The sequence below is a fragment of the Gossypium hirsutum genome, chromosome D03, assembly GCF_007990345.1.
Source record: "Gossypium hirsutum isolate 1008001.06 chromosome D03, Gossypium_hirsutum_v2.1, whole genome shotgun sequence".
In the NCBI taxonomy this organism is placed as follows: Eukaryota; Viridiplantae; Streptophyta; class Magnoliopsida; order Malvales; family Malvaceae; genus Gossypium; species Gossypium hirsutum.
This window is the reverse complement of record NC_053439.1, coordinates 6,393,165-6,405,076: the sequence shown is the minus strand read 5'-3', so window position 1 is coordinate 6,405,076 and position 11,912 is coordinate 6,393,165. Positions and strand designations below refer to the sequence as shown.

The window sequence follows — 11,912 nt, the reverse complement described above, 5'->3', positions numbered from 1 at the left end:
AATTTGGTCTCTTTGCTTTTTGGATTTATAAATCTACTTTCAAAGTATATATAATCACATAACATTTTAATTGAAAAGTTAACGATATTATCTATTTGAAGTAATTAATTACATTATAAAAATATTAAACTAATTAATAAAATTTTAACAACATAGAGACCAAATTATGTTAGAAATTAAAGTATAAGGATAAATCCAAAATTTAAGCATATTAAAAGGACCAATATTGAAAATTAACCACTTTTATAAAATGTAAAAAGAAAATGAAAAAAATGAACGAGGGTGTGCGCCATATGTAGCATGAGGAAGATACTTTGGACTTTAATTCAATATATATGTATAGATTAAAGGAGGGTGAATAAAGTGGTGGTGCCAAACCATCTAGGAGGGGAAGGAAGATAAGGTATCATTAATGCTTTGAAGTACAACACAATTTTTGGAAATGTTCAAAATCTACTGTAAGTGCTTCTCAACCAAAACAAATGTTTTCTTTGTTCTATTTTCATTTAACTATATTTTATTTGTTTCCCTTAGAAACAACAATTCTTACTTCTCATATAGCATCATCAACTCCAGTTCCTTCAGTACCTGTAACTCCACCAACAAGTGTATCAACTTTGGTAGAACTAGATCCTACAACTTCAACAATAGCATTGATGCTAGCAAGAATTATAGTTTAGGTAAGCCTCCAAAAACAAGTTAGACCCTCTTCACATGTTCCTATAGAATTGATTCAAAACTTTGTAGGATTGTGGGATATTATCCTCTAGAAACAAGTCTCCAGCAAAACCATTGAATGCAACAACATATGTTGAGGTAAATGATGATTGTTTTCATTGTTTGACTTGCATAAATAACACCTGATATGTATGTATGTGTAGGGTTTTTTTATTGTCTCTCTATACAAAACAAAAACTACTTCGTTACAGTGATCAACTCCTTCAACTGAATAAGGTATTTCAATAGACCATTCCCCACCTACTTCAACCAAACCAATAGATACTAGCAAGACTTACTAAGAGGGGGAAGCAGATAATGTAGGGAATGAGAGTTTACACCAATGCAATAAATTGAAAAATTCCATAGCACATTCCAATGTTCACATCAATGCATAATATGCCATTAATCAAAATCTTTGGTAATATTAAACCAAATTGCTAACAGAAAATGTATAACAAAAGCATAATCCAAGTGACAAATATAATAGTTCTTTTTTGAGATGGTTGACAGGTATCTCATCGTCTTCTTTTTTAACCGCATAGCTTCCATTTGCATAGTTTAGAATTCCTTATTATTAGCCAATTGTTGTGGCTGATTGTTGTTAATTCCCAATTGCCTATTCTTTGTTAGTAACATATTGTGTTGATGAATTAAACAATAACGTTCCATTGTTTTGTTGTTTCGCTCTTCTCAAAAAACGAAATATAAATTAACAACAGTACTAAACCTATTTCAACAATAAACTCAATTACTTTTACGCAACTTCAATAAAAACTTCAAACATCAATAATTTCCCAACAAACAATTTTCAACAAATTTAACAATCGAGATATAATCTCATAATTCAACATCAATTTAAACATAAAAAAAAGTTATATCCACCATAAGCCCCAAACTTTATAAACAGTAATTTCACAAACTATAAATCTTGTATTACTACTCATTCTCATCTCACAAATCATAATACCCAAATAAAAATTTCTCAACAAAAAACAAAAAAGAAGACGAATATTAATCCAAAAAATTTTCTTCTCTTATTCCACAAAGCGTTGAAGTTGCATGTTAAAGCTCTCAACCCACAATAACAATAATTGAATATTTATCCTTACTAGTTTTTGAGTTTGAGATGGATGAAAAAAGACATTTTTTAGTTTACTATTCTTATGGTCTAGGGTTAGATCACTTAATGATTTATTTCTAGTTATGATGGGTTTTCAATCTCTTCAAGTTATGGGTTTAGAAATCATTTTGAATTATGGGATTTTATAGCAATGTTTTTAGGGTATCAATTGTGGGTTTTGAAGTCAATGGTGTTTGAGGAGAAAATGGAATATCATGATCAAGAAAATGGAACTTAGGATCTTTAGTAAAATTAGGTTAGATTTTCCTTTAGGGGTAAATGTATATCGAATAAATTATTTTTTCCTCTTTGAACTAGTGTTAAATACATTTATTTCACAACTATTTTAAAGACCTATATGGTAGTCAAGTAAGCCAAAATATGTTTTGTAGGATTTAATATAGTTCCATGTGATGTCGATTGAGTCTTAATTTGATTGGTATTAGTATTGTTATTAGTATAAGAGGATGTAGGTTCGAGTGTACTGAAGTACATTAACTTTCTATTTAAGGGTTGGAGAGGTGTATATAATAAGAATTTATAATAATTACAACAAATACAAAATCAGTTTCTAAAATCTAGAAAGCGTATATCCTTAGAGTTAAAAAAAATAGTAAGTACTAGAAGAAAATGTATAGTATGTTTTGGACAAATGGCAAAACATCCAAAACTAGATAGGTAATGGATGAAAACAATACTCCAAACAAATTAGAGAGGTTTTTAAATCAAGCATCAAGGTTTAACAAAAGAGAGCATTGACATTTTTGGACAGGAAGCAGATGATACATATTATTCCATGTGCTGCTGTCTTATTAAATTGGAAATTAAAATTGCATCAATCACATTTGTCCCTTGGATAATATTTTAAGCCAAACCAATTGATCCATGATAATATGATATCCATCAGATCTGTAGTACAAGAGTTAAACTCAAACTCAATATTTTTCAAAGGAGAAAGAAACACAAAGGAAAGAGATGAGGAAGACTACTACTACTATTTCTACATCATGTAAGAAATATCCTTGCATTTGCTTTGACTTGTAGTTTTCATTTCATATAGTTTTACTGAAATGTTGGCACTGCCATGCTTGCATGCTTCAGTGGCTTTCTATTATCTTTCTGAGTATGATGGCAAGGTTATTATAGGGTGTTTATATATACATATATTCCCAGATCAAATAAGGCTGAAACATGATTTTTAAATCCCCCCCCCCTCTCCTCCATTGGTGAAAATGCCTGATCATGCGTATTTTCCTATGATGCATTTACTTTTTAGTAGAACAAGAAGAAGAGAATCGAATTCAAACCCCATTTCTGTTTCTCTTTATTTTATTTAATCAGATGAAGATGATGCATGCATTTCAATAGCCAAATGTGGCGTGTGCTAAAGAAGGAAAAGTTTGAAAAGAGAATCATATATTAAATACATATATGGAGAGGAAATAAATGTCGTTGTTTCTACTATGTAAATATGTAAGTACGAGGCTATTTAGTGTAGGTGTTCATGTTTAAAATATTAATCTTTGAGAGAGGGAGAAGGGCTGGGAATCTGTATGATTCATGCTTATTTCTGGTGTTGTTATTTGATTGGGAACTCAAGCAGTTCATGATTTACCCACTATTGCAGTAATGTTGTGGATCACCATTTCTCTTCTCTTCTTCCTTGTCTCCCCTGCTACTTCAACAGAGGTAGATGGCGCAATTGCTTCCACCAAACAGAGACGTGAGCAAATTGTTGCACGTCAAGGCGCAGTTGCTGCCGATGATGGCCGATGTTCGACGATCGGGATGAATATTCTCTGGAACGGAGGCCATGCCGTCGATGCAGCGGTGGCTGCTTCCCTTTGCTTGGGGGTTGTAAGCCCGGGATCAAGTGGCATAGGTGGAGGAGCCTTCATGTTAATTAGAGAAGCTAATGGGAAAGCACAAGTATTTGACATGAGAGAAACGGCTCCAATGAAAGCCTCTCAGGTGAACAACTAATTGATTGACATTTCCATATGTTGAATATCCATATGTTTATTTGTTTGTTTTTTCTTCATTAATTACTCCATTTTTCTCCATATCCAGAACATGTATGCAGGCAATGCTAGTCTAAAAGCCAATGGTGGTCTCTCTATCGGAGTACCAGGGCAACTTGCAGGGCTTCACAAAGCTTGGAAACAACATGGAAAACTTCCATGGAAAAGACTGGTGAAACCAGCTGAGAGTCTTGCTCGAAAAGGGTTCAAAGTTTCTCCATATCTCCAAATGCAGATGGAAAGTTCGAAATCAGCAATCATGGCAGATAAGGGGCTTCGAGAAGTCTTCACATCAAATGGGGAGCTTTTGAAAGTTGGTGACATTTGTTATAACAAGAAGCTAGCAAGAACTCTTCGAAAGATTTCAGTATATGGGGTACAAGCTTTCTATAATGGATCCATCGGGTTTAATTTAGTAAGAGATGTTCAAAAAGCTGGTGGGATACTCACATTAACTGACTTGAAGAAGTATGAAGTTAAAATGAGGGAACCCATCACAGCTAACGTTCTAGGCCTTAAAATTCTTAGCATGCCACCGCCTTCCTCAGGGGGAGTTTCGATGACACTAGTAAGTATACTCTGGTTCATGCTTTCTGTCACAATTAACATCAATTTGTAAGATATTGTCAGAGTTTGATAGCTTGGTTTTTTTTAATCTTATTGTAACAGATATTGAACATTCTTGCCCAATATGCAATCCCAACCGGCCTTACAGGATCACTTGGAACCCATAGACTAATAGAAGCATTGAAACATGCATTTGCAGTAAGGATGAATTTAGGTGATCCTGATTTTGTAAATGTTTCCCAAGTTGTAGCCGATATGCTCTCTCCCAAGTTTGCACAAGAGTTAAAGAAAACCATTCATGACAACATGACTTTTGGTCCCAAGTATTATGGTGGAAGGTAAAACCACAGTTACCAAATAACCTTTAAATAAACATGCTTGCTTTTCCCCATCTCAATTAACTTTGATGTTAAAAATTTTGCATCCTGGCAGGTGGAACCAGATCGATGATCATGGAACCAGTCATGTATCCATAGTGGATACCAACAGAAACGCTGTAGCAATAACTAATACAGTGAATGCATTCTTTGGTTCAAAAATACTGTCACCAAGTACTGGTATAGTCCTCAATAATGAAATGGATGACTTCTCAATGCCGAGTAACAATAGCTCAAAAGATAACCCACCGCCGGCACCATCCAACTTCGTCCGCCCTGGCAAAAGGCCCTTATCTTCTATGACACCCACAATCATTTTGAAGGTTTGCTGCTTCAAAACATAATCTAACATCTAAAAAAATGATGGGTTTTTCACACATGTGATTCTTCAGGATGAGAAGCTGAAAGCGGTGGTGGGTGCAAGTGGAGGAGCTAATATCATTGCTGGGACTACACAGGTTTTGTTGAACCATTTTGCTCTTGGGATGGATCCACTCTCGTCTGTCATGGCACCAAGGGTCTACCATCAGGTTTTTTTTTTTTTACTCTGTCATTTACAATCTGGGTTTGGTTTTCTTGATATCTGATATTGTTTTCTTTATGTGTTGATGTAGCTGATACCCAATGTTGTGAAGTATGAGAACTCGACAAATGTGATTGGCGATCATTTTGAAGTGCCCGAAACAATCAGGAAAGACCTTCAAAAGAAGGGACATATACTACAAGGTCCAGCCAGTTTAAGTGTTAGCCAATTTATAGTTCATAATTTAGATGGTTTGAAGGGAAATGGAGAACTTGTGGCAGTTAGTGACCCTAGAAAAGGAGGGTTCCCTGCCGGTTTCTAATACCCACGTTTAGTGGGATTGTGGGTGATGAAATTCAGGTCGCATGTGTGAGATTATAATCTTATGATCATTATTTAATCAAAATAATTGAGAACGAAATATATACTATCTCCAACAACCATTTCAAACCGGTTTAGCATCCATGTGCAGGATATCCTAATTTCCTGTTAGAGACCATCTATAATATCACGTTAATCTGCTCCAAGCCCCATCAAATTGTTGCGGAAGCGACGATAATATTAATAACAATATTATCAGAAATATTTAGATAATTATTATGCCAATAATTATACTAAGAAAATTCCCAGTTAAATTGGAGGGGTCACAAATGGTCCCGCTTAAAACCCAACAACTAGACAGAACTCACTTAGATATTTATAGCAATAATAACTAAATAAATATAACCAACATAAAGCTATTAAATAAAAGCAAACAAATAAGAAATAAAATACCAGAGATTTAACGAGGTTCGGCCAATTTAGCTTACGTCCTCGGACACTACCAAATCAATATTTCTTCTAGAAATATTACAAAGGAGAAGATTTTGGGATGATACAACCAAAGGGGGAGGGGTTCTATATATAACAAACCAAACCCCCTCCCTTTCTATCTTTTCCTAATGTGGGATATTGCCAATATTCAACAAATCTCCACCTTGGCGATATTCCACATCTTCGAACATCTTCTCATAACACTAACTTCAATAGTGTCTTCAAATTTGCAACCAATCGCCTTCTTCCCTTTTGGTAGTTGTGCCAGCTTCCACGTCTTGTTTTTCTCTAGAGATTGCATTTCCTCTTCCATTGCACCTAACCATCTATTATTCTCTAAACTCTGAATGGCTTCGGTGTAAGTGGATGGAATATTATCAACAACTGGAAGTGCATAAGCTACCATGTCAGTGAAACGAGCTGGTTTCTGAATTTCTCGTCTCTGCCTTCTGACTGCAATTGGCTCTGATTGCTGTTGAGGTTCTTGGGTAGAAACCTCTTCCTCATCTGACTCTGCATCTGCCAATGAAGAATCACTAGTGGTACCTTCTGCTGGAATTACCACACTCTGCTCAAACTCCACCTGCTGCGGAGTACACTCCACCTGCTGCGAAGTACTACTCACTCCTTCTGGATTTACCTTATTCAACATGGCAGATTCATGAAAGGTAACATCCCTACTGATTATCGTCTTCTTTGCCTCTAGACACCACAAACGATATCCCTTAACACCAGCATTGAAGCCCATGAATAGAGCCTTCTTTGCTCTTGGATCTAACTTTGATTCTTTCACATGATAATATGCAATAGAACCAAAAATGCGCAAGGTGTCATAATCAGTAGCAGGTTTTCCATACCATTTCTCCAAAGGAGTCTTGCCATTTATAGCAGATGATGGCAAATGATTGATGAGATGTTGAGCGTACATCACAGCCTCAGCCCAAAACTTTCTATCTAATCCAGCATTAGATAACATACATCGAACTTTCTCCACAAGCGTTCGATTCATACGCTCTGCCACCCCATTCTGTTGCGGTGTTCCACCTACGGTGAAGTGCCTTACTATGCCACAATCTTGGCATATCTTCAGGAAAGGATCGCTTTTATATTCTCCACCGTTGTCTGATCGGAGAACCTTAATCTTCCTTCCTGTCTGATTTTCAACTTTAGTTTTCCACTTAAGGAAAACTTCAAGCACCTCATCTTTGTTCTTCATAGGAAACACCCAAACTCGTCTGGAAAAATCATCAATAAAGGTGACAAAATAACGTCTTCCTCCAAGTGATGGAGTCTTGGACGGTCCCCATACATCAGAATGCACATAATCCAGAATACCTTTAGTATTGTGAATCCCAGTGCCAAATTTCACCCTTCGTTGTTTTCCCAGAACACAATGCTCGCAAAATTCAAGTTTGCAAGTCTTTGTACCTTTCAATAATCCTTGCTTGGCTAGAGTTTGCAAGGATTTTTCACCAGCATGGCCCAAACGCATATGCCACAGCTGTGTTGCCTCAGCGTCCTTCTTGGTACTCGAAATTGCTGCTGCTGTTGTCCCGACCACTGTACTACCTTGGTAGTAATACAGATTGTTCTTTCTTATGCCTTTCAACATCACCAATGCTCCTGAAGTTGCTTTAAGAACTCCATCTCGTATTGTCACAACTAGGCCTTTAGATTCTAACGACCCCAAAGAGATGAGATTCTTCTTCAACTTTGGGACATATCGTACATCCCGCAAAATTCTAGTAGATCCATCATGACTCCTCAGTTTAATTGAACCTATCCCGGCTATTTTACATGTGTTATCATTACCCATGTAAACAACCCCTTCATCTAGTTTTTGAAATTCAAAGAACCATTCCCAAATGGGACACATATGATAGGAACAACCAGAATCCATGATCCACTCATCTGCATGTAATGTTGAAGATGTCATACTAAGAGAAAAGTCTGACTCTGCTTCACTATTGCATTCTGCAACATTTGCATCTTGCGGAGTCTTCCCTTTTTTCTTCAATTTTGGACAATCTTTCTTCCAATGTCCTTTTTCTTTGCGAAAGGAACATTCATCTTTGGCAACAACTCGACCTTTGGACTTTCTTCTCTTCCCCTTAGACTGACTTTTCTGACGATCTCTTGTTACCAATGCTTCCACTGCTGCTTCACTTGAACCTTTCAACTTATCCTTTCGGCGTAGTTCATAGCTATACAATGCAGCAGTTACTTCATTGAAAGTTACTTCCGACTTTCCATGAAGTAAAGTAGTTTCAAGGTACTCAAACTCCTCTGGAAGCGATCCCAACAACATTAACGCCAAGTCTTCGTCTTCAAAAGTCACATCCAAATTCAACAAATCAGCCACCAGCTGATTAAAATTGGTAATGTGCTCGTTCATCGTGGTACCAGGAACATAATTGAAACGAAACAGTCTTTTCTTCATATGCAACTTATTTTGACTGTTCTTCTTCAAGAATTTCTCCTCCAATGCTTTCCACAATTTACTTGCAGAAGTCTCTTTACTGAATATATACTTCTGCTCTCTGGAAAGACATGATCGAATTGTACCACATGCCAATCGGTTGATGGTCTTCCATTCTTTATCATCAACCCCTTCTGGTTTTTCTTCCTCAATGGCAATATCTAGACCCTGTTGAAATAGGGCATCTAGAAGCTCACTTTGCCACATGCCGAAATGACCTGTTCCATCAAAAATTTCCACTACAAATCTCGTATTTGCAGTTCCAATCCTCGGCAAAATGTACGAAGTGGAAGTTGTTGATATGGATGGTTTTTCTTCTGTCATTTTTGCCATAGCTTCTACTTAATAGCCACCAAATGCAGAATACCCACAAGCTTTAGGAAATGTTTCTGATGTGTAAGATCAGACTAAGCTGCAAACACAGAGCATACTACAAAACCTTGGCTCGGATACCAATTGTTGCGGAAGCGACGATAATATTAATAACAATATTATCAGAAATATTTAGATAATTATTATGCCAATAATTATACTAAGAAAATTCCCAGTTAAATTGGAGGGGTCACAAATGGTCCCGCTTAAAACCCAACAACTAGACAGAACTCACTTAGATATTTATAGCAATAATAACTAAATAAATATAACCAACATAAAGCTATTAAATAAAAGCAAACAAATAAGAAATAAAATACCAGAGATTTAACGAGGTTCGGCCAATTTAGCTTACGTCCTCGGACACTACCAAATCAATATTTCTTCTAGAAATATTACAAAGGAGAAGATTTTGGGATGATACAACCAAAGGGGGAGGGGTTCTATATATAACAAACCAAACCCCCTCCCTTTCTATCTTTTCCTAATGTGGGATATTGCCAATATTCAACACAAATTTCCATCAGCACTTTTCTACTGGCATCTATGTTTAGCTTGAAACTACTTGTAATTCTCTTTCCCCTTATCTTTTTGTTCTGTGCATGAACGTTCTTTCGTTCATGCTTCAAAAAGCTAATGAAAATGGCTCCTTATGTGGAACTAAGATATCTAAAAATGCCCCCTACTAACCATCTTCTCTTTACAGATGACTGCTACATTTTTTTTAATGCTTCTCTACAGACTTGCAGATCTCTCAAGGCCTTGCTTACAAGATGTTGCTCTCTCTCATGTCTCCAAATAAATTTTGCTAAGTTCGAGCTCTTTCTCAGTCTTTCTACCAAGCAACATGTGAAGAGATGGTTTAGTGGCATCTTTAGCCAAAAATGTTAACTTTTCTGGAAGGTATTTGAGGCGTGAGCTAGAGAAATTGCATAAGAAGAAAGAGTTCTTTTACGACTTCTATATAAGATTAACAGCAAGCTAGCCTCATGGAGGACAAAATGCCTGTTGTTGGATGGGAGGCTCACTCTTATTAAATCCACTCTAACTTTGCTTTCCCTCTATCCCCTTTCTACTTTCAAGCCCCCACGAACATTTGTGATGAAATTGATAAGATAATTAGGGCCTTCTAGTAGGGTCACGACACAAAAACTTGGCAATTTCATCCTTGTCAATGGGATAAGCTTTGCGCTCCCATCTCACAAGGGGGCTTGGAAATCCGTAAGACTAAATGAAGCCCTCCTCTCGAATGTCGCAAGGCTAATAATGACGGACCAAAATTGTATGCTCTCAAAAGTTCTTAGAGCTCAATATTGCAGTCACACCCCCTTTGAATCTGTTAATCCAAAACCTTCTTACTCTTGGGTCTGGAAAGGCATTTTACCAGGTAAGGATATTTGTAACAGAGGAAAGGATGTTTAGTTCTAGGGTGGAAGAAAGAGTTGGACACTGTTGAACCACATGACTCCGACTTCCAAGTTCAAGCTGTTAGTACAAAAACTTCGGTAATAAAAATCTTGAATACATGAATGGAACACAAACAACAACTTGAATAAAAGACCAAGAAATAGGATAAGGTTCCAAGGCGTGTATCAAGTCTTTTATTTGCCCTCACCTATATTCGGTGTGCAAATGAGTTTCAAACAAATGAACATCAAAGATACAAAGAAATTTGATTATTATTTTTGCTCTGACGAAAATAGTCCACTAAGCACTAACTAATGTAAATGAGAAAATCAATTTTTATAAAGAAATTCTGCAATAATTCTTTATAAAACAATCTAATAATATTAGAAGATGGAGTAAAGATAGAATTTTAGGACTTATTGGTATAGTTTCGAAATGAAATCTTATTCCTATTTATAAGAATTTTCATCTAATAACATAGCTATTCAAGTTGTTTGAATAGTTATAATTCTTTGTCAAAAATCAAATATAGCTCTTAACTAATAAGCAAAGGTATAACTTTTGATTTATTATATCCTTTCATTTATAGTTATTGAAACGCTATATATAAATTTTGTTGAAAATGTTTCAACACAAACCTCATCTCATCATTTGGGATCAAAATAAGTCCCATAAATCTCTTGACACCAAGAGATCCCTTAGTAGAACAGTCCCCGTACATGGAGGAGATGAGAAATTAGTTCACTTCGACTCTTACCAACTCATCCATCTCCAATTAGATTTTACAGTGGCTCCAAGAAATTTCTACATTGCTTTAACCTGTACCCTTTGGGTTATATGGAAATCGAGAAATAAACTCATCTTTCGAGGATCTAATCCATGTCCTATAGGGGCCATTACAAGAATTCCTGATCTTTACCTTTCGATTCTCAGCACCTATCTCGCTCATTCATCTCAGACTTTCCAATCAAAGAATCAACCTTCTCTCAACCTTAGTGACAGAAGGATATGACTAGAGTAGTAACCATTATTAAGAAGTACTATAATGGATTCCAATTGCTATCCATTTGAAGCTGCATGTTTGCTAGCAAATTTTAGGCTAGAATTCATATCGTCTGTGCTATTCTTTTGTCCAATATTATTTTTTTTAATTTTAAGTTCTAACAATATTTTTTCTTGTAAGTTACTGAAGACCAACATCAAACAACATTTAAAGTCGTTCAGAACCTCCAATTTGTCACCATTGAACAGCAACTAAAAAACAACCACATGCTAATAAGAGAAACAACGAAATGGACAACATATACTTCGAAAACTTTCATTAAATTTCGTTCGTCATAAAATTATTCAAAAAAAAACTACTGATACAATTAAAAAACACGTCAACTTATAACAACGCACCACATGTCTGCATTTTATCCATGTAATCAATGTGTGTGAAACTAAAAATAGAAAGTATTTTCTAATTAAATGGAGAACAAGTATTTGTCGAAATTGTATCTGTTTACATTTT

At 35.8% G+C, this 11,912-nt stretch overlaps 1 protein-coding gene across 7 annotated transcripts; it reads left to right on the top strand.

Moving 5' to 3' along the window:
- The first annotated feature begins 325 nt into the window (after positions 1–325).
- On the top strand, positions 326–5,749 carry LOC107941232 (glutathione hydrolase 1). 7 transcript variants are annotated; one of them, XM_016874787.2, is made up of 9 exons: positions 483–680; positions 748–816; positions 2,748–2,849; positions 3,468–3,811; positions 3,911–4,429; positions 4,531–4,766; positions 4,861–5,128; positions 5,198–5,335; positions 5,420–5,749. In XM_016874787.2, exons 3-9 carry the CDS (start codon positions 2,816–2,818, stop codon positions 5,648–5,650), a joined length of 1,770 nt encoding a protein of 589 aa, XP_016730276.1. In that variant the 5' UTR covers positions 483–680; positions 748–816; positions 2,748–2,815; the 3' UTR covers positions 5,651–5,749. The 7 variants fall into 7 exon arrangements, with proteins under 7 accessions (XP_040945616.1, XP_040945621.1, XP_040945620.1 ...); XM_041089684.1 differs by having other exon boundaries at positions 485–680; positions 3,528–3,811; XM_041089686.1 differs by lacking the exons at positions 748–816; positions 2,748–2,849 and adding an exon at positions 421–458 and having other exon boundaries at positions 577–680; positions 3,528–3,811.
- Positions 5,750–11,912: the final 6,163 nt, after the last annotated feature.

Bases quoted from the DNA above. Each gene is read 5' to 3' on its own strand.
- LOC107941232 (XM_016874787.2), top strand. From the start codon at position 2,816: ATGAGGAAGACTACTACTACTATTTCTACATCAT. The intron at 2,850-3,467 runs GTAAGAAATATC...CCACTATTGCAG, and splicing joins TACTACTATTTCTACATCAT to TAATGTTGTGGATCACCATT. The intron at 4,430-4,530 runs GTAAGTATACTC...TTATTGTAACAG, and splicing joins GGGGAGTTTCGATGACACTA to ATATTGAACATTCTTGCCCA.